The 26,941-nt window shown below is 38.7% G+C and overlaps 1 protein-coding gene across 1 annotated transcript in view; it reads right to left on the reverse strand.

Annotated features, from left to right (window-relative positions):
- The window catches only part of LOC306799285 (tumor protein D52-like), a 119,833-nt gene that overhangs the window by 36,263 nt on the left and 56,629 nt on the right, over positions 1-26,941 (reverse strand). Inside the window, exon 6 of the mRNA XM_079300084.1 lies at positions 25,065-25,246. Coding sequence (XP_079156210.1) covers positions 25,065-25,246 — 182 coding nt within the window. The remainder of the gene's footprint in view (positions 1-25,064; positions 25,247-26,941) is intronic.

Here is a 26,941-nt window from a genome sequence, read left to right on the forward strand (position 1 = left end):
CTTTATTCTGAGGGAAACCTTTGATTCCATGCTTTACTCACAGCAAACTCACTGTGACTGACATTCATGTGACATGGCAGGAGGTCACACACAGCATCAGTACCTCAGTGAATTAAAACATTCTCACAGAGCAGTGTGAAAGGCCAGAGATTCTCTGTCCTAGCTTGAGGATGTCACAGATACACCTGGCAGCTATGGGGCTCCTCCCAACAAAATGAAGGCAGGCCAATGCCCCCTTCCCAACCCAACCCATTTTCATGACATCTACAGACTCTTCTCACCAGCAGGCCTAAGAAATCCTCTCAACAAAATGAAAAGCATCTTGACAAAAGGACAGACTCACTGATTTCTCAACTGGAGATGAAGGACAGAGTAAGGATCTGTATGGATCACCATCATGGGAAGGGTGAAAAAAGTCATCATGGATCAAAATAATATACTAATCAACAATACCCTTTAGATTTATACAGACAAATTATTCCTTATTGCTTTATTCTTATTGGGAAGGGGGGAGAAGTAGGCATAAATTAATTTCTTTCTTTATACACAGCTTTTTAACTACAGTAACAGCCAAACTTTACTCTGCAGAATCACTGTCTACCATGTAATGCCCATCTCTGCCTATGTCCAACACTTTGCAACGGTACCTTATGATTGCCAATAGTTGTTTTTCAGACCCCTTCCCCAGCTTGTTGACTTAATTTTGAGGACTAAGGCCGTATTACAGTTTAAATGAATCAGAAACTGGATTAGCAGCCACTCTCAGCTGGACATCACCTCCACATGTAACAAGCACACTCAGGATTCCACCACCCTGGTCTGTGATGAAAATACTGGCAGCTACCATTAACAAAGGCAGCATCCTATGGAAGCAAACTCACTGAATCTTTATATTCAGACAAGGAACTATCCACTGATATTAATGCACTATGGTTTTATCAGAGTTTTGCATGTGTTATATAGTTTCTGTCCTCCTAGTTTGCTATTAGAAGGCCAGGGAGATGACACAAAAACATTTTTTGATGTAAAGCTTCTGACATTAACTTTTTCCCAGTGGTCCACAAAACATGTTGACAATAAACTTTGAGAGTCTGAGTGAAATATGCTATATACCTAATTTTCAAATAATTTACCTATGGAGTTTTTTACTGTAAATCTTCATTATACACTCCAATTTGCATTTTCCCATGGTAGGTCTCCATTGATCCTCAGCAGTTCTTTCATAAAGAAACTGCTTTCAGGTAATTGGGTCAAACTGTTATTTTTACAAGTGTCTGAATACAAATTTATAAAGATCTGTGACATTCCTTAGAATAAACAAACACACATGCAAACAGTTTACAAAAATATATTTAAGTACTGACTTGGCTCCTCCATTTTTATTTAAAATAATTGCACAAACATTGGAAAAATCAAATCAGATCATTGACTGACCAAATATTTCTCCTAGAAAACATATGCAGAAAATGTAACACACAAGTTCTTCCATAAAATTAACTTGAAAGTAGCTGCATGAACCCAAGACCAGGCTGGTTAGAAGAAAGCATATCCATGCTCAAGGATGCTGTAGGAAAGGATAACCCACATCTTCACTAGGCAGGGAAGAGACACTTCAACTATCCATGGCATATAACTAAGTGCCCACACAAGAAGAGCTTGCTATCTCAGAGTTATCATGCAGCTGGGTAAACCCAAGAAGCTCAATTCCTTAAACTCCAAACACATACTGGAAAATCTTCCACAGGACTCAGAATTCTTTGCTATCTAAGCTTACTGTAAAATAAAAGAGATCACATTTTTCAAGCAGAAGGTGACCCTTCTTCACACAGTGAGACCTAAGCAGGTGAATGTTCTTGACAAAAAAGGTCCTTCTCATCTCAAGCAATCAGGACTGTGACTGAATACCAAGGGAATAGCTCCTATTTTTTGCTTTGCAGAGTGAAATATCACTGCTAGAAAGTTCTGATGGGTTAATCTGATATGATGCATAATCCCAAACAAAAAGTCAAACTTGTGAATAGAAAGCATAAAACACCTTATTCCAAGTGGGGTTTTTATCTGGGAAAACTGCAAATTCCAATTCACAGCTGATTTTTTAGATTTTTCTCTATACAACAAAAACCTACTCATACAGTTCCAGAATGGTACCCACCAGCCTGACACACATGGCCAATGCTGGCACTGCCACTCTGCTGTCACTCAACAGGCAAGGACAGAGTTAGAGACTACAGAAATGCTCCAGTGAGGTGCTAAAGTAACAGATTAATGTTGTACACACAACTGGCATGGGTTAAATGACATTGAGTGCCTCACTAACTACCAGGACTTGCACTCTGCCATGACCTGAAAGTCACTGATGCGATTTACTATGTAATGCACAGTATGGGTGAAGTGAAGTAAATCTCTACCTAGAAATTTAAAGAGACACACTAGGGTGGTTTTGATTCAATCTTGTTATTTATTGTTGAGTATTAACACCAGTAAAGACTATTTTGGTACTGTGGTTTTGTATAGTAAGACTGCAATGCATTATTGATGTCGTTGTACCTAAAAGGAAATAATTCTCAGGCCTTCACTGATTGGATTTGGGTGCTTGATTTCCACTGAAATTTAGAGAAAAACAGAAGAGCTCAATTATTATTTGTACCTCTGGAAAATTCCTCAAACTTACAACACATTTTTCTTCTTTTCTAATGCAGGTATGGGAAATTTCAGCATTTACAGAGACAGTGCAGTCTGTGAGTGTGCAGTCTTATAAATTCTGGATTGTAAAAAGCCTTTCTATGCACTTGATGGACACAATAGCAAGAGAAGCACCCTACTGTCTCTCTAAATGTGTGTCTCTATAGACACAACGTTATCAGCTCAGTTTTATCAGAAATCTGTATCTTTGTGTTTCTCATTGTAAGAGCCAGCAACCTACTACAGAAATTATAAGTAGTTTTATATTCAGTTTTTTAGTAACAGGTTTGGTGTTTTGCTTTACATTTAATCTGCATCATCCATCCTATGACAATATAGGATTAACTGGGTGATTTGATAATTATATTTTTCCTATCAGGACTGTAAACAGGCTACAATTTTGGGAAAGAAGTATCTATTAATAATTCTTAAAAGTAAATAATTCTCATTCTTCAAACACATGCAGTAATTTGAAAAGCATCACCAGGGGTCATCAATATTTTAAAATCATCTCAGTCTTAAACCTCCAATTCTCCCCTTTTCCTATTTTAAGGCAATTATTGCACTCATTCCCTTCAGTGTGCAAAACCAGATTTGCTTTGCAGTTTTCCTTTCCTTCAGCTGCAGGCCACTACGTGCAGTGAATCACTGCAAAAGCTATTTTTATTGACAGGTATCTCCCCCCTCTCCAAATCTCCACATCCTTTCTTTTCAAGTCTAAAATGGTGAAGCTGGATGGGAAAATGCTTGGCTGCTTTGTTTCAGGTCTGAGCAGTATCTTGCTTTCCCACAACAGGTATGCAGAGGCAGAGTGTGCTGCTGAATGCCCGAGACTTCGCCAGAGGCTCAAACCACCAGTTACTGCTGCTGTCTCAGGCACTGCATATTTCTACTGACCGTGGCTCTTTGCCAAGCTCTAATTAAGACACTTCAGTGTGTCAGAGAGTTAACCCTCCACTGCACATACCTACTCCAGAAGCACCAAGGTATAAGCATCTTCCTCCTAAAAATCCCCCAGCAGTTTTCCTGTTACCAGTACTGTGCAGTCTCCAAGCCCGTAACATTTCTACCTCACCAATTCCTAAATGAATTCATAAATGAAGATGAATTAATGAGGTAGTTGGCACTATAAGTTTTAGCAGCATTTCTAAAAGTGAATATGCATTCTGCCTGCATTAATTTGGTGTGTATTGCCATGTATATTTTCCTTTAAAGAAAAATACCTCAGTTAGTCAAAGAGCAGAAATTCCTTTTAAAAAAATAAAGCAAGAATAGGCTGTTAAAACTGTTTACTCTCCAGAGAGTTTTTTATTTTATTCCTGAAGGCTGCAGAGCAGCAGCAATGTTCTTATAAGGAAAATGAGGAAATCTGAAGAATTCAGAGCTGATTTTTATTTTACAAGAGATGAAACATAAACACATTTGCTGATCCATCAATTCTATCTATTGGTCTCACACAAAGAACAACTGCCACTGGACTGAATGAGGGGAAGCTGTGACAATAGTCAGAGGGGGTAAAAGGAAACCCATGCCGAGGCTGTTTGCATCTATACTTTGTTGTTCAAAAACCATTTTTAAGCACTGCATCCTGTCTGTACATGGAAATCTTCCCTAATGAAAAGCAATATAAGTCACAATGTGACTGAGAGAAAAACTAAGTCAATTTCATTCTGGTAGCTAGGGAAAAAAATCATCTGAACTTGAATATGGGAAATGTCCACATGTAATAAAACCAACAGGAAAAAGCAAACTGTGTCAACTTTTAGAGAGTTACAAAATCAGAAAATGTAGTTGACTAGCCAGCTGCCCTCATACTGCAGAGTATAAAAAAGCAGTCGTAACAGAGCCTTTGATTACTTTGCAGAAATAAATCTTGAATTTTACAGAATCTAAACAAGGTACTTTGTAAACTAATCCCAGTCCTTTACTCTTACTGTGCATTAGCCTCAGTGGCAGGAAAACCAGAGCTGTCTTCCAAAGCCATCAGTGATCTGATCTCAGTTGTGTACAAGTTATCCCTTTTTGAAATTAAGTTCTTTGCTTTAGACAGTATGTTAACAACTAAAATGCCTAAACCTCCCTACAGCTGTGTAAAGCAACACTGAGTTCTTCATTCCAACACATCCAGAGCCCTACACAGGTCACATGAACACACTCATAAGTTGTCTCATTATTAGATGATGCTGCACATCACCTAATGCCTTAAGAATTTAGGGGTTTTTTTTATTTAGTAAGAATAATTTCAAACATTTTGTGCTATTTCAGTTCTCTGCTGAGATAAATGCACTTTTTAAAAACATAAAGAAAATATTTGTAAGGAAAACTGTTACCATTCAGCTGGACAGCTTACAGAACCATAAAACCTTTCCCACAGGTTGTATGAAGACAAATCCTGGAAGGAGCAGAGGTGGCAGGAAAGCCTTCATCTATAGGTACTACACATTCCTATGCCTCTCTGCCATGTTTTCTGTATAGCTGTAGTCCACATATGTAATGTATGGGAAAAGGGCTGTCCCACTTGGTGCTATCAGAACATTCCTTCCTGTACTCAAAGGGTCTGCCCTCAAATATATTCTTAGAAAGGTGATTTCAGTTTCCATAGAGTTTTTTTGAACTCACAGGGACAATGTGTGCCATCATGCTGGATTTTTTACACATTGGTTATGATATCACTGGGCCCTTTGTTGAAACAAGCCAACTAATTTCCCATAGAAACTTTTTTTCTCTTTCATCATACTTCACTCTCCTTCTAAGAAAGTTATATGAAACTAAGGCCATTCAGATTATGCTTATATATGCAACATATGTAAATTGCATAAAAATGCATGATATTCAAGGTTGACCTTACCATAAAGTATAACAACTTCAGAAAGAACTTCAGAGTCCACACTGAAGTTATTCTCCACCAAGTGCAGAATGTTGAGTACACATATTGCAGGTAATCAGCCTTCAGTGCACATCCAAGAAATCTATATTTCTGCCCTCTCATTTTGTCTGGAACTATAAGAATTCTGTCTATAATGTCTTGATTGCAGAAGCATGAGGATAAACTATGTATACTATGCAAGACTTCCCTTGATTACATAGATGTTACTCCCTTATTGCTCCAAGTTTACAACTCTTCTTTCATTATGCAGCACCACCTTGCAAATATACAAGAATGCTGCAGTGGTTAATCCTATTTCAGTAAGTTGGGTGATATATCTAAAGACAAGTCAACTCTGCCTCTTTGAAAAATATATTCTTGTAACTCCTTTTGAATTATATAAAGAGACAACTGAGAATTACAGCTGAGATATCACAGGATGCACAAAATCAAAATGGGAATACTCAAATTAAAAGTTTGATTAAGTTTTACTTATTAGGTAAGACAGGGAAAAAGACAATTCAACCAGGAAGATTCTTGATCTCTGCTAAGAATTCTCACTATAAATTCATCCTGATTTTTCATATTTGAAGTGGAATGACTTTTCTCAGTTATAGAATTCAAGTATTTTAAGGAGTGTAAGGCATTTCCAGACAGGATAAATCTTTAGTCTCATTTATCTCCTCTACAGATAATACAGCTGAAGAGAAACTGATTTAGACAACTAAGTACTTTAGATTACATCATTCCTTGGTATTCTCTTTACACTAAAAATTAACAGCAGGTACTGAAAAGAAAATACTCTATTTTGAATATTCAGTTTTTAAGCAGAGAAATGGGCAAGTGGTTTAGAAGACAAAACCACATAAGTGAAAAAAACCCCAAATTTTTAAGACTATTTAGTATTTTTACAAATTTAATATATATACTGGGAAATGCACAAATAGAACTTTCTATATATTTGGAAACAACTGTGTTGACTCAGAGGAAGCAAAGACTGTATAAAGTCCTGGTATAGCCTAGAAATGTTGCTAAGAAAATGTATTCTTTCCTACTGCACTAAGTATTGAAGAGTCACAGAATTAAGTTAATTGTGAAGATGTAATTTAACTGTCATTTGCTGGCAGATGGACTCAGTCTTTCCTTACTGTTGTCTGCCTGAAAAACACAGTAATGTCAACACATTTCTACATACACTTGAAATATTTTTGGGGTTTTCACATTTTAACCTTGCTTTTTTTTTTTTTTGTAATAAACTCAGTCCATTCCCTAAAGGCCTGTAAGGAGTAGAAAAAGGTAGAAATCAAGTAGAAGTCAACTGACAAAAAAAGAAAGAAAAAACTAATTACATAACAGATGCCTGCACAAGGCAATTTTAGAGATCTATAACACAAACAGGTTCCCTTGAATCTGAAGAGACCACCTTTACTTCCTCCCAACTCCATAAATGAAGAACCAGCTCTCTGATCTGTAACAGTGGATATACCTTCAAAGGAGAACATTTCACCCTTTCAGAAATTACAATCCTCCCATAGTGTTAGAAGATCACATACTGGAAGATTACACCCACATATCTGTATCTATATATTTATATCATATGTAACATCTATTCTCCCTGTTTCATGACAGTCCACGTAGCAACAGCCCTTCAGAATAATTTACTCCTAAGAAGCAGCAATAGGATGCAAATGCAAGAAGCAGATAACCATTCATTCCTGCAAGTGATCCCTTAAAGTAGGGATTTATCATCTGGCTGCACTTTTCTCCTGCACTGCACTCAGGGCTGCCCACACTGACTGTGCTCCCAGCTTTGATGTGCCATAAAGTCACCCAGGACCCTGTAACCCTTTCTCCTAATTTCTATAGTGGTATATCTATCTCAGCCCTCAAAGTGGTGCATGACAGAAAAGCAAGCTGTTTTAATAATTCTGCAGGGCATGTAGAGATCTCTTCCCTCTCAGAAGAAATGGAGAGAAGAGAGGGGGATGAGAAAGGATGTGTCAGACTAATTTACATGCAAATACTATGCCCTCAGTTCCAAAGTACATTGAAAGAAAAAAAGAGTTTCCTAAAATAATTTATGGCCAGGAATGTTATACCACTCTTGTACACTAAATTTTGAAATGCTGTCTTATTGATAATGAGGGTCTGTGATCTGGCTATCCTACCAATTCTTCCTATGGGGACCAGAACCACTGTGAACTGCTTAAAAAAAAAAAAAAAAAAAAAAAAAAAAAAAAAAAAAAAAAAAAAAAAAAAAAAAAAGTGACTCTGCACAACAGGATTACAGAAGTATTTTGCTGCTTCTCCTGATCTAAAACCCTTAAATAATAACTGGTTCTAGAGCTCAAGTCATAGCCTGCAGCTATGGGAAAAATCTGATGCATAAGGCAGTAGAAATACCCAAGCAACTGCACTCAGACTTATTTCTATCTACTTGGGTAAAGTATCCACCTTGTTGACCTGTCAGTCTTGCTAATCCACCTTCTATTTTCAGCTAATATCATTAAAGTTCAGCGTTTGAGAGCCTGGAGGGAGAGGCGAGCACCCCGTCCCCTTTTTCCACGGGGCGGTAACCAGATGTCAATGGCTGCAGCTGTGACTACATAATTACCTGTTTGCATGAACGCGGACCGCAGTTTAGATTTAATAGGTCAGACGACAATGCAGCAAAACGCATTTAGCCCACGATTACCCCTTTTCAAACATTCTCTCGCTCGCAACTTCGACCCTGGGAACATTGCGGGCACAGACTCGGGTCAATAAGAAACATTGGCCGGCACAATGGGGCTGGCCTCAAACAGCGCTGTTGACAGACACCGGCACAAAGGCGGTGAATAGAGTCCCCCTCAGTTCTCACACAGAGCGAAGAATGAGTCAGTGTACTGCCGCTTTAGTGCTCTGTTTGTACAGTGTATACAGCTTTTGTCCCCCGCCACTGTTCCGCGCTCAATGGGGGCTAAAGAGCCGAGGAAGTGAAGGCGGAAGAATGGCTGGGCGCTCACCCCGGCAGCCAGCGGTGCTCGGCGGCGCTGGTGCTGCAGCGGGGAGCCGGAGCTGCCGGTCACGGCTCCCGCCCGCCGCGCCGCGCTCCGACCGCGGCAGCTCCGGGGACAGCCCGGCAGCTCCGGGGACAGCCGGCACCTCCGCACAACGTGCTCCAGCTCCTTGCGAACACTGCAACCTGCCCTCCCACCAGCACCCAGTGCAAGGCTGCCGCTTCCGCCAGCAGGAAAAGCCGAGCGTGGCATTTGGAATTACAGAAGCCCCACGTCCCTTTAAAAGGTGCACCAAAGGCGGTAACAACGGAGCTGTAATTTTAAATCCCCACCGCACAGGCTCAACGGAACTGAGAAGTGTAACAAGACAAGCACAGCTGTACGTCTGTGTTTCACACACATTTAGATTGTGCAAATAATGGGTCAGGGAAAATTTAACACATCCATGATAATGCACAGGCACCTCTATTATTAGTTATCTATGAGCAGGAAAAAAAAAATCATTTCATGTAGATTACTGCTCCTCTTCAAATAATGATTTTTCTCAACTTTCCCTTTAAGGAAATGGCACTTCTATTATTTACACTGCCATAGTTGTGTGCATGTTTAAGAAACCGAAGTAGCCCTCTAGCACAACATCAGAAGTGTTAGCTTCACCTGCTTCCAATCACAGAATCATAGAATGGCTGGATTGGAAGAGACCTTAACGATTATCTAGTTCCAAACCCCCAGAAAAGAGCAGGGACACTACTAACTATATGTCAAATGTGCAGACATTTTGCTAAGGAGTAAAATCTTTGCTTGCAAAGAGTATTAAGGTTTTTGAATGATTAGCATAAAGCTAATAAGAGATTTAGCAATTTCTCTTTAACTCATGCAGACCATGCTACAGATAAAGTCATACATAATGAAGTCGAAGAGAAAGAACTATTTAGTATGTTTTAAGACTCTGAACTGGTTTTAAAAAATAAAGGAAAAAAAGGAGAATAAGAAAATTGTATTCTAAAATAAACAAATCCCTGGATTTCCATGAATGGAACACAAAGAATATTGTTAATTTTATCACTAATAGCAAAGATAGTAACAGCATGTTCTCTACTGCTCTTTCAATTTTAGTTTTTAAGCTCACAATACTAAATAACACTATGTTAGGCAGCTACAGAAGAAAACTCCAGAACACAAAAAAAAAAAAAAAAGATATGTTTAATGCCATAAAAAATTTAACTCACAAATTGAAAGTTTCCTTATGCATGAGCCAGTCAGAAAGATTTTGGGAGTCTTGAAGTTTTGACTTTTATTCTCGGCAAACACGTGGAGAGCAAATAACCTTAAAGATATATGAAGACTTTATCCTCACATACTTTATTTTAAAATAGCACAAGAATTTCTAGTATTTATACCTACATAGAGCCTTATTTAAATACAGCAGGCCTGCCTGCTCTGCACACTAGATATAAGACATATGACTGCACTTGAGAATCCTGGCACTGATAAAGCAAAAGTATTGATGCCAAAGTATTCCTGCAATCTTATCAAGGATCTGATCAATGATGTTACTGAATGGTTTTTAATTCACTTTAAAGCAGGAAAATCCTCACCTTTCAACCAATATTAGGGTCCTTAAATATCTTGCCACAGGAATGTTCATAGATCTAAAGGCTGTTAAAGCTAGAAAAACTAACATCTAGCATGATTACTTTCTCATATAATGAATGGGAAATTCTAGGAGAAAGTCCTTTCAAATTTGATCTATGGTGTGAAGAAAATGGAGTTCAGGAGAGCAGACTCTGGCCTGTTCAGGTATCTGCTTGGAAAGGACCATGTGATAAAGCTCTGGGGGAAGCTCAAGAAAGCTGGTCAATACTCAAGGATCATTAAGAGGAATTTCGGCAAAAACACCAGAAGGCCTAAGTTCATGACCAAGGAGCTCCTGGACAAACTCAAACACAAAAAGGAAGCTTACAGAGGGTGAAAGCAGTGGGACTAAGTGCACCCTCTTGGCAAGTTTCCCAATGACACCAGATGTGCAGTGCAGTCAACACACGGGACACCATCCAGTGGGATCTTGACATACTTGAGAGATAAACCCATGTGAACAACACAAAGGCCAACAAGGCCAAGTGCAAGGTCCTGCACATGCGTCAGGGCAATTCCTGGTACAGGCTGGGTGGAAAATAGATTGGGACCAGCCCTGAGGAGGGAGTATTGGTGGAAAAGACACTCAACGTGATCCAGCAATGTGCACCTGCAGCCCAGAAAGCCAGTGCTGCTCTGGGTTCATCAAAAGCAGTGTGACCAGCAGATCAAGGGAGTTGATTCTGCCCCCTACTCTGCCCTCCTGAGACTCCCACATGCAGTACTGCATGCAGCTCTTGGGTCCAAAACACAACAAGGACATGGACCTGTTGGACTGAGACCAGAGGAAGGTCATGGAAGTAATCGCAGGATGGTGAGATACTGAACCAGGTTGCCAGAAGCTGTGGATGTCCATCCCTGAAGGTATGCCCCATCCCTACAACACCCAGCTGGATGGGGCTCTGAGCAACCTAGTCTAGGGAAAGGTGTCCCTGCTTATGGTGGGTGGGTACATAATCTTTAATGATCCTTCCAAGACAAATGATTCCATGATTCTATGATAAATCCCCTCAAAATTCCTTTCTTCATTTTTGTTTTTTAAAGCCTAAATCACTACTTAGCACATTAGGCTAATCTAACTCTTGTCATACATGATTCCTTTCCACTCACTTACTATAATTTAGTTTTAGATAAGTGCACCACTGGTGTGTACTCCAGGCCCAAGCTAAGCATACTCTTAATAAATCTTGCAGAAGCAGGCAAGTATTTCACAAACTTCCACATTACAGCAATGTGCTATTCAAGTCAAAGTCCCAGAAAAGGATATTGTATTTGCTGCCACGCATCACTGCTGCTCTGCATCCCTCCCAGGCTGGCAGCAGCAGCAGCTCTGCCTCCTGCCAAGCAGAGGATCACAGCTTGTTTACTGAGCTGTGTCTGGAGGAAGCAGAGCGCGTTTCAGTCTCGTCTCCAGCAGCCCTGTCAAGCCAGCTGCCAAGAGCAGTCTTGAAAGGCTTTGGGGGAACAAAATCTAGTACTTAGGAGGTAACAGACTGCTCCAGCACCAGGGACCCAAAGAGGAGCAAGATGGCACGAGCACTACTTGATCTGAAAGATTAGAACACTTTTAGATAACTTCAAATATACAAAGTCAAGAGAAAAGAAGTAACCGATCTCTCCAAGTGGAAGGACAGATTAGCAATCAGCTTATAATTACCACTGAGATTAGGATCTCTGTGTTAATACTTGAAGTTAATGAGTACAAATTGGAGATAAATTAAACTCGTATGCTACTTACATTTCCCTATGATGTGTATGGAAAAGACCTGAAAATTTTGATAGGGATTTGACATTGAAAAAAAAAAAAAAATTTAACTAACACTCCATTACTTCCAGAAAATTTCAGCCAGGTTAAATATGCATATTGAGCATTTCCATAAAGAAATGCTTTACATAGCTTTGTAAGAATCAAGAAACTTGTTCAGTAAGATCTCACTGCCTTTGCAGGGCCTGCTAACTACTCTGAAAATAAAGAACAAGAGGTTTCAGAGGACATGTACACATCTTATTTCTTCTAATAAGATGATTAATCAAAGAAAAATTGCTTAAGCCTTTTTCCTCTTACCCTAATAATGAAAAGTCACCAAACAATAATAAACGATTGGCATTTTTTGTTGTACCAAATGATTATTTCTCTGCCTTTGGAGTCATATCTCAGTTTCTCAGTTAAGTGGGTACATGCTCACAGAGTGTGACCACTTTATGTGTGCTTTTCCACGTCATCAGAGCCTGCCAAGTCTCAAAGCAGATTATTCAAAATATAGCTTCAGTATTTTTCAGAACAATCCCTTCAGTATTTAAAGAACTGGGGGGCTGTTGTTATTTCTCACCCAAGCTGGGACTGGATTTTAAATTCTTTAGGCAAAAAAAAAAAAAAAAGTAAAATGCTAGGATGGGAAAATAGAAAATTTGCCTTTCTTGACAGCTATCACAGAAGGAAAAAGGGTTTTGGTTTTGTATTAAAAAATGCCCCATGATTGGTTCTCATAATGCTTCACATTTCAGTGTCCACAAATCATGGCTATGCTCAGCAAGTTCACAAAGCAAAAGACATCTGCATCCCTTCTTGGCTGCTATCGTGTCTAAAATGCTGACAGAGCCATGGCAGCAGTGACCACACACAGACTCCAAAATCTATTAAGGCAAGTTTTAATAGCTACTGAATACTCTTACAACACTGTCCCAAACCCTCTTTTTTCTTTTTAAATATATGGGTCTTTACACTGTTCTTCCAGCACAACAGCAATACCTGCCTAGAATTTTAAGTTCTATCTTAAACATTCTGTCCATCTTTTCTTAAAAAAAGTCAGGCAAGCAAATAGAACAGCAAGGACAGTGTTATCAGATGCTCCTTACTCAGTAAGGGCATATACATACAAGCTAAGTGTAGCTTTAGTACTATTGCCTCTGCTTCTTGCTCCAAAACATTGGATACAAAAATTATACTCATTTGCTATTCCTGTCCTAGCTGCACACAAATGCATGTGAAAAGACAAGAAGCAAGGACTGTTGGTTTTTTTACCATATTAGTGAGCAGAAAAGGAGAATAAATTAGTCTTAAATGACCGGCATAATAAAATGTTATTTATTTTTACCTCTAAACACCACACATTTTTTAGTTCAGAACTGCTGTGCTGCCTAGTAGCAGCAAAGCAGCCAAATCCCCTACACAGTCTGGCAACACTCAGCCTTAAAGCCTTACCTTGCTTTGTAGGAATTTACCTGGTTTTGTGCCCTGGTTGGATAACAGCATCTACACAGGCTGACAAAGAGTTATAGAAAGCATCAGGGGAAGAAAAGCATCTGTCATGGGTTTGGTGTGTAGGAGTAACAGAATTAATTTTATCAGTCTTTTGGGCCTATTCCAAGCTGCAGTAAACACCCACTCCTCCCTCTGCTGAACCATCCCTCTGTACCAACCGGTGACTTCAAATAAAACTGCATGACTAAATAAATCATCAATGGCTAGAGACAGCTTTTAAGTATCTCCAAGAACAGAGACTCCACAATCTCCCTGGGTAACCTGTGTCAGTGCTCAGTCACCCTCACAGTAAAAAGCTCTTTCCTGAAGCTCAGAAGGAACCTCTTGTGTGTTGGTGTGTGCCCACTGCCCCTGGTCCCATCCCTGGGCATTGCTGATAGGAGCCTGGCTCTGCACTCTGTGCCCTCTCACTTGAGGTATTTCTACACATTGATGAAATCCCTCTGACCCTTCTCTTCCCCAGGCTGAACAGCCACAGCTCCCTCAGCCTTTCCTCATCAGAGATGCTCCAACCACTCCAGCATCTGAGGGGCCCTTCACCATACTGTCTCTTGAATAGGACACAGGATTCCAGGTCTGGCCTCACCAGGGCAAAGTGGAAGAGAAGGATTGCATCCTGCCACCTGCTTGTCTAATGTAGCCCAAGATACCATTCAGTTTCCTTGCCACAAAGGCTCACTGCTGCCCTGTGTTCCACCAGGACCCCACAGGCCTTTTCTGGCAAGCTGCTTTGCATCCCAGTGGCCCTGGTACATACTGGTGCCTGGGACTGTACCTTCCCAGGAGCAGGACTTGGCACTTTTCTTGATGAACTTTATGAGGGCCCCACCACACCATTTTTCCAGCCTGCTGAGGCCACTCTGGATGGCAGCACAGCCACCCTGCATAACAACTCCTCCAAGTTTTGTAGTTCGTGCAAACTTGCTGAAGGTACATTCGTGTCCCATCAGTGAGCTCATGAATGAAGATGTTAAACAGGACTGGACCCATTATTACCCATGGAGTATATGGCTAAGCACTGGCCTCCAGCCTGAGTAATCTTCATATTATACAGCAGACTGAGAGGAATTATCAGTGAAATAATTCTGTACATCTCCAGCTTTACTAACATCAACAGTTTTATCAGTCACAGAAGATGAACTGCCATTTTAAAAAAAAGTTGACTTAATTAAAAATTCCTAATCTGCCAAATGAAAAAAAAATTATGTGTGCCCAAAACCTAAATAACCCAGAAAGACATAAACCAAAAAATAAAAGCAACTTTAAAATCATTATTTGTGGGAAGCCTGACTCATGCTTTCTAAGAGCTCGAGGTTGATATATATTACCTGCAGTGTTTCCCTAGCTGTGTTAATTCCCTTCTCAGACTCACTTACTGAAACTATTCCAGAGGGGTGAATAATTACCACTCCATGGTTATATGATAGCATTAATTTTCCTGAGTAAGATCTTTGTTATATGAAGACTTATTAATTCACATTTGGTCCCAAACATCATTAACTCAGTTTCTCAACCTAGAAACTAAATAGCTTCTGTCTTTGGGCAAGTCTACACCTCTCAGAGAATTGCCATGCAGAGCACATGAGCCAGTTTAGGCCAAAACTTCTCTCCCAAAATTAAATCAAAGGCCACATCAGCACAGCACTGCAGCTCAATTCACTGTGCTGACAAGAAGGTTTAGTGCACAGTTACACCCAGCCTAATAAAAGCAGGTACAATAACCTGGACTGTTTTTTTCATCTAAGCCTTACCTCTGTTACAGGTACAGGTCAAACTGACCAGACTTTAAGCCAGAAACATCTGCAACTTGCTCTGTGGTTTAGTCAAGTACAGTTGCCTGTACTCCTGAAAAGTACCATGTTTGTATAATTGGCAGGAGCCTACCTCATCCACTTGACCCACAGCCACTGATGAGATGATGATGCTGGAGAGATGTTATTTCTTGTTCAGACTCAGATGTTTATTAATTCTTATCTATGTTACAGTGAGTTCTACAGCACTTCTAGCTAACAAGCTAAAAATGGAGACATATCTCTCTCTCTACAAGGCCTTCTAAGGCCTAACTGTCCAATTAAGAACAAACACCTAAATTAGTTTTACTTTTAACCCAATAACCAATCGCCTGTGGCCCACAATGCAGAATTTTTTATCCAATTACAAAAGTACCACCTAAACCCATGGAGAAGAAGGTGAAGAAAGAAACCTCCACCCTAAAACCTCCATCTTGCTTTATATGTATTACTATATTCCAAAACCTTAAATTCTAAATTTTCCACCATGTGATATTACACACTTCATTCAAACTACACACCAGTGATCCCAATTCTATCATTCAATTTTGGAAGCCTTCTTCATGGTCTCAGGTCAAAAGCAGTGTTTTCTTGGGCATCAGTGCCTGTCAGCCCAGACAGTCCAAAACTCTTTCCAGGGTTCCAACACTGGAATGTTTTAAGAGTTTTTAAAAAAATCCATAATCTTCTGCATCTGGACTGGCTGAGATTCTGTGAGCCTTGTCTAGCTATTGAGAAAATCAATTACACTTCACTAAAGATATTTAAGTGAAATTGTATGCTAATAGCAAGGCTTTCTCAAAGGTGAGGGAGAAAAATTCCTAATATGCTGCACACAGAGATTCAAGTCATTTATTCTCATCAATCTCAGAACAAAATACTAGAAACAATTTTAATTCTTCTGCCAAGTCATGAGTTTACAATTCTAGTTTCTGCAGTTCTTGACAGCTAGCACCTGGATTAGGGGAAAAAACAGAGTTTAACCACTCATCTCCTACAGACAACACTCAAGCCTTCCAACGCAGTAGTAAGTTTCCCAAGACTTTTTTTTTTCCTATCATGTATTTGTGCAAGTCCACATATGAGAAAAAGTGTGGCTTAAAGAGTATTTACAGACTTTGACATTGCCAAAAAAGCTCCAGGCCACCTATGGTCTGCTTTGTTCTCCCAAGACATTTTACATAGCATATTTCATCTCTCATTATCACGATGCCCTGGGAAAATAGAACTAGTAAAACTTTTTTTATCAGTAAATGCTACTAGTTTTGTGAGGGTATTTTCTTCTAAAGGCCATTGGATCTCATAACTCACTGCTATTTAAACTAATGATAGAAGCAAAAGGTGAGGATCAAAATAGATTATCAGGCTCATGTGCACTGCTGCAGCCTTATTCCTAGATCTATGTCATATTTTCTGTACCAAAAGCTGCCTGGGGTGCCTCATTAATATGGACTAGTTGTACTGTTGAAAACTAACACCTGTCCCATGGTATCATTACATAACTAAACTCTAAAGTACCTATCTGGGATGAAAAACTAACAGTGTAGTAAAAAAAAAGAATGCTTACAGACTTTGGGGTCCAGGAACTTTGGAAGTCATGTCTTGTGTATTACAGAACTCCACAAAGCCAATACCTCCATTTGTGGTTGAAAATAACCACTGAAGAATGATATACAGTGGGTGGCAAAAACAGTCACAATTGTAAAGTAACCAAGCAAATAATAAGCTGTGTCCATAGGGGATAAAAATGCTATAATTTCCAAAATGCATGCTGCTATAAATAAGTTAGAGGTTATTTGCTGCAGCACACAGACCAAGTTTGCAATCACAGAGCTATTCTTCGTGCCTGTTTTAAAAAAAGCAAGCTGAAATTGTTCGACAGCAGACAGAGTGGCACCACGTGCATTGTTTGGGCTCGAAGCAATGGTGAATTGCACTATATGGAAGCTTTGTAGAAAAGGCAGCTCCTGCCACCTCCTTGAATTTAGTCCTCTTCAGTATAAATAATAAGGTTTCCTTTTTAAGTTGCAATGTTGGTATGTGGGAACAGGACAACATCATCAGTCCTGCTTACCATTTCTCCCTGGTGTTTGGGCATTGGAGACCAAAGGCTGACCAGAGTGCCAAAACCAAGTTTGCTGATGACTAGTAAAAACCACCTTGGTCCACAGAGAATTTCAACATGACATTCTCATAATTTTCATCACAGAAAGAGACTGGTTTTCACAATGTGGAGACCGGCTGTCTGGTTATGTTTTCCACAAAAGATGCAAACTGGAAGAGATTCAGCAAAGTGTGTGTGTGCACTCGTCATTCTACACTTCAGCAAACTTGAACAGGTCATAATTATTTAACAATTCAAAAATTACAACATAGTCTATCTTTCAAAATGCAGAGGAATTTTGCCCTCCAATAAGAAGATGCTTACCTGATAGGAAGAACTTGGAAGAAGGAGAAGAAAAGTACAAAGACTACTTTGATTTCAGACAGCCATTTAGTGTTACAAATATCAGCAACATGGCACTGATAGACCAAAACCATTTGACCTTATAGGCACAAAGGAAATCTCTGTCATAGAGACTTACAAATACTCCCAAGTTGCTTACTTATGTCACTACTTTTTTTTTTTCTATATAGGCAAGAAATACTTTCCAAACAAGTGAAAAAAAGAAACAACATTAAAACAAAATCTCAGCTGATGACAGAAGAATAAAGATAACTTTGTGGGAAAGACCAGGTAAGTGGTCATGTTGACTAAATAAGATTATAATACCAGGTATTTTAGTAAGTTTTCTAATTTCTGCTTTAAGTATGCATAAATGAGCAAAAATTATCTTGAAAACTTTCCAAAAATGTTAGTAGAAGATATAATATACTACTGCAATACAGCAACCTCTGAAACATGGTAAATGCTTAAAAACACACAACAGAACTGCAAATTCTAACAGTTCAGTAGTAAAGTATTGGTAAAAAGCTGAGCAATAATGTACAAGGTGAAAAAAGACTTGCTAACTTGCATAATGCAGAAATTGGAAATACATCTATTAACAAACAGTATTGAAAAACAGAATATAGAGAATGAGCTGGGATCAGATATAAAATATTACCAATGGAGCACATGAATGAGACAATGGCAACAAAAGAGGAAGGAGGAAAGGGAAAGGGAAAGGGAAAGGGAAAGGGAAAGGGAAAGGGAAAGGGAAAGGGAAAGGGAAAGGGAAAGGGAAAGGGAAAGGGAAAGGGAAAGGGAAAGGGAAAGGGAAAGGGAAAGGGAAAGGGAAAGGGAAAGGGAAAGGGAAAGGGAAAGGGAAAGGGAAAGGGAGGCCTGTGTGAGCAGGCCTAGGTTGGTATTCTATCATACATCACTGCCAGGGGTGGAAATAAGGGATTCTCCAGGAAGAAAAGCATGGCTTGGTCAAGAAAAATCATAACAGGCAAACCCTGTCATTGAGGTCCTCAGTGAGCACCCCTTCATACAAACCACCCTCTTTTGTAATTAATAACGGTGCTGTTACTGTCAGTTTTCTTATCTCATTGCTATTTCCAGTAAATTGTTCTTATCTCAACCCTTAATTTTCACCTTTTTCTCAACTCTATCTCCAGAGCAGGAAGTGGAAGGGGAGGAAAGAGGGGGGAGCAAGCAAGAGGCATCTGGTTTGGGAAAGTCTTGGGACAAGTGGGCACTAAATTGGGGAGTGCTGTTCCCAAACCATGACAGAGTGCTGGCATATTTTCTCAATCTTGTATGAGTTTTTTTACAGTGTGAATACTGATAGACAAACCTGTAAGAAAACGACTGCTCTGTTTGGAATTAAAACTACAACAGAAGGGAAGCAAGGAAAAGAAGAAACCACTGATTTAATGACAGTGGGCTAACAGCAACAATTTGAACATCAAAACAGAATGAGAAAATTGAGTCAGAACTGTGTTCATTCCCCTCACATACCAAAATTGGGAGTTAAAAAAACATCTCTCAGTGGACCTGCTTTCCTAAGCAAGACAACATCACAGAAATCAAAAGTGGTTTTTCACACCAGTCCAGCATCCTCTGCATTTTACCAGTAACTTCAACACCCACAACAGTAATTTTTAAGAAATCACTAAGTTTCTACAGGTTGCCAGTCTCTTTCATATTACCTGTTCTTTCTGAAACTGTCTAAGTTTGAAAACAGTACATAATTTATTTTATCATTTGGACTGCTGGTTAGCAATTCCCTTCTTTCCTGTTGAGAATTACATATTACAGGTAAGTGCTATTTTGCTGACAACAGATACCAAAAAGGAAGCAGACCACTGTAAAAACAAACATGTACAACTAAATCCAGCATTACTGCAGCAAGATATGTTTTATTTATATATCACATTAATTGCACTTTTTTGTGTGTGTGTTTTTTTTTTATTTTGTTTTGGTTTTGTTTGTTTGTTTGTTTTTCACTACTAATAGTTCCATCAACATTCAAAGCTTGAAAGACAAAGGATGTGCCAGGCTGGCAGACCAGCACCTCTTCAGTCAGCAACAGTACAGGACAGGGAAGAAATACACACTCTAAGGAGTAAACATGGTTAAACATTAATTTGAAGCCTGTGATTCCCCTGGCAAAGAAAGAGCAAAGGCTTTGGGAATGGGAGCTGAATGCTGAGTCTCTCAGTCAGTACAGACTTCCACCAGTTGTTTGGTCATTACGTATTTTAAAGAAAAGAGTTAGAAAGATATGTTTCCAACATCTCTCTCTAAACCTTTTCACAGTAATATTGCACCATTACATACACCAGAGTCAGGGAAAGGAGGGTTCAGCAAAGACTGAAGCAGACACTGACATGTTCCCTTGTACAAGGCTGTCTGCCTTGAGAGGTGGTGAGAGCAGGGTGCTTTGTGTGAGGCAGCTCATTCTGGTTGAGATGCACTCGTTCAAAAAGCATATTCACATTCTCCAAACTCACCCTCCAGCTCAACACATGGTGACTGTTTAATACACAAACTGGAACTAAACCAAACAGTGTCTTATTATAATCCTTTCCCATGAAGAGCCTCTCTTCATGCACCTTTCTCTTTTTTTTAGAAAATTGGTATTTTTAATCTTACAAGATCTTTTGAACAGTTTCTCCTGCTACTTTCAACATTACTTTCAACATAAATTTAAAACTGTCTTAATAAAATGAATGTGCTGGAAAACAACCAGCCTTATTCACACTGCCTAATCTAAGAAACCAGATTAGTTTAAATTGGATTCCATTCTGACCTTATCTATAAAATATTTTAAAAATAGAACAAAAAGAGAAGAATTTAAAATGTTTCCCAAATAAAATTCACCCTGGCAGTCATTCAAACAGAGTAAATATTTTTATACAATTTGCAGAAAAAGCATTAGGTAATATTTTATGGTGCTCATTAAGCTGTCATGTTCTAAATCACAACTGGCATGAAATGATTTCTTCTCTTCTCTACTATTTAAGTTTGGCAAATATGCACTGTATAAAAGGTGTCAAGTAAAATTGCCACAGGATATACTGGAAATCCCTGCACCAGCTGCATACTCAAGCATAAAGGAAGTGTCTTTCTGATCCTGCAGCCTGATAATACTGGAGTTGCTGGAGGGTTACAGCAGTCTTTGAAAATAAAGCTTCATTACACTGGCATGGAGAGGTGCAGTTTAATCCTCTTTGGAAGCTGGTCCTGCAATCCTACATTTTAGAAAATTGCTGAAAGCCATTGTGCTTTTGATGGGAATTGGTCATTAACAGTACAGGTGCAGACCATGCAAGAGGCAGTGTCAGCACAATCCCTTCCCATATTTTCTGCTTCTCAGGAATTCCATCTGATAATGACAGAAGCAGGTTTTAACAGCACCTTTTTGTTATGGATTAAGTTGTTGTTTATTTGGAGATGTAAGACAGACACTTTCTTCTTTAGGATTTCAGTTCTTCTGCATGCTAAAAGAGATAAAAAATATACTTTCTTCCCATTGCTGAAAAGGAATCTTATTTACTACAGACTCTTTCTCATTTGTAGAAACTTTGAATATTTAACAAAATTGCTATGCTGTTGGCATAAAAAGCAAATTTAATAAAGCATTGAAGTCAGAGTGTATCAAGAAACATGTTTACTAATTGTAGTATACATTTAATAAGTACAGCATAAATTACATATGATCTTGAAATTGTAAGGGTAATAAATACTCCTGACACAGTAAATAAACCCCAAATAACAAAATTATACTGCTCACAATCAAATACATCCTTGCCTGACCCCTGCCAGCTTTTACCAACAACATATTTGATCTCTAAGATGCCAATGCATTCTTCCAATCTCACTACCATCAATGATGATTACAAAATGTATTTTCTGCAATTCTATGAAACAGATGTCCAAAAAAAGGAAAACAGTCAATGAAAACCACACAAAAATAGCTAGTTCTTCAAATGTTTATTCAATTTAAATTTTGCATTACTGTTCTAAGGTTTCTTTTCCTTAAAATTTGTGGTATTTTGTTTGGGGTTTTAGTTTGGGTGCTTGGTTTTGTTTTTTTTTTAAGCTGAAATTTCTTTTAGAAGAACTGAGGGGGGAAAATGTATTTATTTAGCTACTTCAAATTTTCCATGTGAGGGACACTTTTTTTTTTTTTTTTTCAGTTGCTTTTTTACCCAAGACAGTCTTTGGGGTGAAATCCTTTCTTATGGCCACATGGTAGTAGCACTACAGGGTCTTTCACCTGGACATTCCAAAAAAATCACAAATGTTAGGCACAGGACTGAGCAGTTCAAGAGAACAAATTTTACACTCAAGAGCCTTTTGTTTCTTTTCAAATAACTGTAGTATTTTCAAAGAGCACAGAGCATCACATAAGAAAAAGAAAACTGTATTATAATATCATTAAAATAGTTGAGTTCTATTGAGAAAAAAGACAAATGACTAAGGAAATATCAAAAGTGCATGTCCTCAAGAGACACCCCTTTACACAAATGGCAAAAGATTGCTTGCTACTGCATTTTTTTTTTTGTAAATTCAGGTAAATTTTAGAAATTCCAATTCTGGAAACACAATCAATTGGAAGAAGTTGGCAAGAATTATTTAAATTATTTGCTTTCTTATTTAATTATTTTTATTTAGAGGTTTAGGTATTCCAAGTAGCATTCAAACACTTAGATAGTCTGAGAAAAATTCAGGTTTCTGGTACGAACTGAGGAGAAAAGGGATTTGAATCACTCACCTACATGTGAAATGAATGCTTTAAGTCATTTAAATATAGAGTAGCAACACTACTATATCCACTGCCACTACATCCTCAATGTTGTAAATGTTGTCTCTACTATTCTGGGAATTACTGCCTTTAGTACCAAATTTAATTTCATTTAAAATACCCAGGCTATTAAATTCCATCTCTCCACTCCTCCTCAAAAGCAGTGAGAAGGAAGTATAAACAATTTTTATAGGGATCTCCTTGTTTTTATCATTATAAAAGGCAGCCAAAAATATAACTGGCTGAGATCTTCTCAACCCCAAGCTTATGCTCCCAGTGTTCAGTAGACAACTGACTCTAAAGCACCTGCTCCAACAAGAGTTCTCCTGGGCCCTATCTTCCCCTGTATCTCTGCAATGTGCACCACAAGGAAAGCTGTAAATTATTGAGGGTAAGATGAGAGCAAGGAAGGAGTGGACAGATGCTTGTTTGCTGTGAGCTTTTCAAGGAAGACATCTTTCATTCCTTTTCCCCAGTCTGTCTCGCCATCTCAGCATTCCAGAGCACCATGACAAAATAACAACACCACACAAGTAAACAGCAAGTGGTGGGTTCAGCATTTCCAAGGTGAGTGAATCACTGTTAGGGATTTGAAGATAAACACAAATCTGCCCCGTCCCCAAAGCTGGGAAGAAGCGTGTGAGCAAAGCAAAGAGACTGCAGCAGAAGCAAGAGAGGGACATGAGAGCATAGAGCCTTGCTGTGAATCATGCAAGGAGGCAGCTGTGGGCCAAAACTGGAGAGGAGACCAACCCTGACTCATGGTGGGTGTGTGCTGTGGGCAGTGTGATCAGGAAAAGGGAGCAGATGAAGCTTCATTCAAACAACCAGAAGCCACCTCATGGCTTTAGTACTTCATTGTCACACGGAACTTCAAATGTCTTGATGTGTGTTCAAGCAGGAGCAAACATGGAGGAGAGCAAGAAATCAGAGTGAGTACCCTGGTGACATCTTTTTACCAGAGGTGCCAGACAACCCAAGGAGGACAGGTCTTGTGCTGGACATGTTACACACAGGCAGATAAGAACTGTTTGGGAATGTGATAGCTGATGTCTGTCTCAGCAGCAGAGACCACCAATGAGAGCTTCCATGCTGAAGCAAAGTGAGAAAGGAAAGCAGCAGAAGACAGATCTAGGGTTCAGGACAGTAGATTTCAAGTTATTCAGGGTAGAGAAGCTGTCCTGACAAGAAAAAGTGCCCAGAAGACATCAAAAATCTGTAAGGATAAAGTCCTCAATGCTTCCCAAGGGTCCTTCCCAATGTGCAGAATAGCAGGCCTGGCAGAAGGCTGGTGCAGCTGAACAGGAGTTTGGGTCTGAACTCGGCCACAAAACAAAAGGGCAGAGATTGAGACTGATACAGAAACACTCCTCAGGCATGCAAGAATGGGACTGGGAAAGGCAAAGCTCATCTTGATTTGGAATTAGGAAGAGATGCAAACAGCAACAAGGCCTTTATCACTACAGTAGCAGCAACACACTAAGAAAATCTTTGTCTGCTACCAAATGGGATGAACATAAAGGACTCCGTTCATCCTGGGACATCAAATGCATTTGCTCTGAAAGTCACAAACCTCTCAAAAAAAGAAGCTGAGTATAAAAATGCTCTGATAAAATACTATCACAGGCTTCTACACAAACGTGTGATTATTTCTGTTCAATCTCCTTTTGTTAAATCAACTACTCCAGAACTGATTATCACAGGAATCATATTCAGTGCTCCAAAAACAGTGATTGTGCACATTAACAAAGATGCTTCTCCTCTCTTAGGGGAAACAGAGGGAAAAGAGATGGACTAAAATATTATAATGCTATAAATTCAAAAAGATGGTTTTCCTATGTATTAAAAAATAAGTGTCAAAGCAATCTGGAGACAAATGAAATAGACAAGAGATTTTTGAATAATACATAATTATAAGGTGCCCAAGACAGTTTAGAAAGCTTATAAATTCTATTTACACTAGAATTAATTGCTTTCTTATATTTCAGCTCTCTAAATACTGTATTCCCCAGCACAACTGTTCTAGTTCCACCACAGTTGTTCCACTTCAGGACAGAGTAAACCTTAACACCAAAATCTATACAAAATCACCTGCTACAATATGGAATATTTGACCACATTAGTACTGATAATCTGCTATGAAAAGTATTATCACAAATGACATGTAATGACAGTACATCACCTGATTTATCTATGCCTAGCAGAGACAGCTATTGCCTAAGAAGACTATTTACATGGGACTGAAGTTCCACATCCACAAACTTCCAAGTATTTTAATAAACAATGCTTGACAACTATTTCCCTTTTTTTTGTGACTAAACACCCAGTAACTTTCTTTGCTCATCATAAATTGGAACAACATAGACTGCAATAATACAAATGTGTAAAAGAATCCAAATTACAAACAATGATGAGCTATGCAGATCTGTTCATGACCATATTTTCATGCTGCACAATATGTTAACTTCCACAGTTTAAAGGATTCATACAAACTATCCAAGGTCAGCCCAGAAGGTGTTCAAGTCCCTTTAGCTAAGAATTTCAGCATGTCATGTACAGATGTCTATTACCTACCGTAGGTTTATTACTTACTTTCCATCAACTTCTGGTCTTTTGCACACACAGTGAAACTTGCCACCAAAATCTATGTAAAGATCATCTTCTACAACATGGAATATTTGACCAATGGCAATTTTATCTTTGGCAGGCCCCATCTGAATTAAAGGAGAGCGTCTCAACATTGATGCAAAGGATTCAGATTTCTCTGAAGGAACCTAGAGATGAATAATAAAAAAGAAAAAAAAACATTTATCAAAACATGCTGTCTGAAGGAGGATTTAAGTTAAACTTCCAACATACAAAAACAGCTTCATTCACCGGACAGCAAGTAAAGATTTCCCATGTTCATCACATTTTTAGCAAGACTTCTAAGGAAGCATCTGGTATCCTTCTCCAACTCCAAAACATTTTACACTTTAAAGGTAAAGCTTTCATTAATTCAGTCAAAGAAAAGCATAACAGTGTGCATCTCCTGAAAACATCTGCCAGTTCTACCACTGGTTAGGTAAGTTAATTTAAAAATGTATTCCAAATGTAGGAGAATATTCCCAAAAAGAATGCTGCTCATCTCTTTGTTACATCCTCAGTGAAAATCAAACCTGAATTAGTACCTTGCAGCTATTCATGCAACTATTCAATATGAAAAATATTTAAGTCTTTATTTTAAAGAACAAAAACATTTTGCAAAGGCAGCAAAGGTAGAAAGCATGCACAGAACGGATTTAACATTAAAAAAAGAAAATTTTGAACCACCACTTCCCTCATTTCTCACTCTACAAAATCAAAGTAACTAAATAAACAAAATGCCAGTTTCTTCTCATAGAGCTTTGGGAAAATGTGAGAACATAAATCTTCCTGCTATGCTTCATGGAGTGAAAGATGTCTCTTCTGTAACCTGAGAAAACTTACCATCACAGGCTTACCATCATATGCTGGGTGAAAAGATCCAGTTATATTAAAGTGAGACAATCTCCAACATGCCATCCCTGATATCCTGAGTATGACCACTTTTTAAGACTGTCACCTTTGAAATCCAATTAGTAAGAAAAGCTACTTGCTAGGAACAAATGAAAAAGGAGAAGCATTTTGGGAGCAACACATACCCAAAAGTGAATCTAAGGGTATTATTTTATAGATGGCTAAATAGATTTTTCAAATTAGAACCTAACAATTTTCCTCACATTTAGTATAATTAATTGATAATAATTACTTTGTGCAAGATTTCAAACTGTTTCAGAATCAGCAGAAGAACTAAACTGAATAATCAAGCAATTAAAGGTTCAGAGCTCTGCTATCTTCAACAACACACTTTCCCATTGGCTGCTTCAAATGGATACTGAAAATCCATCTACATTTTATATGAACAGAAAATAATGCCATCCTTTTCCACTTGTACTTTTGGAAGCTTTTATTCTTAGAGAAGTCAAAACAAGAGACAATTTTGAATTCCAGCTCTGCTGGAAGACATAAACAGCATGGATTGTTCTGACAGGACAAAGCCTCAGGAATTACAAGCTAGAGATCTCACACCTGGTACATTTGCTGCTTCAGAAACAGGAATTGTTAAATGCAGCATCCCAAGGACAAGGGCTGAAAAATGTGCAATGTGCATACAGGCATACAAACCACGAAAAGAAAGCATCTGGCCATGGTAAACCACAAACAGAGCAGTAGGATCGTACACAGGAAAGATACTATCATATAGGGTTCCAATCAAAGCATTGTTTGAATTTCACTATGTATTTTAAATTCAAATACATGAAAATTAATTACACAGGATACATTTGCAAGTGCACCAAGAAAAATATGCAAAATTCTGGAAACACTAAGAGGACATATTTTAATGTGATTTATTATATTAATTAAGGGAACAGCAGAAAATTTTATATCAGTATATAAATCATAAGACA

Source organism: Erithacus rubecula (assembly GCF_903797595.1).
Source record: "Erithacus rubecula genome assembly, chromosome: 3".
Taxonomy (NCBI): Eukaryota; Metazoa; Chordata; class Aves; order Passeriformes; family Muscicapidae; genus Erithacus; species Erithacus rubecula.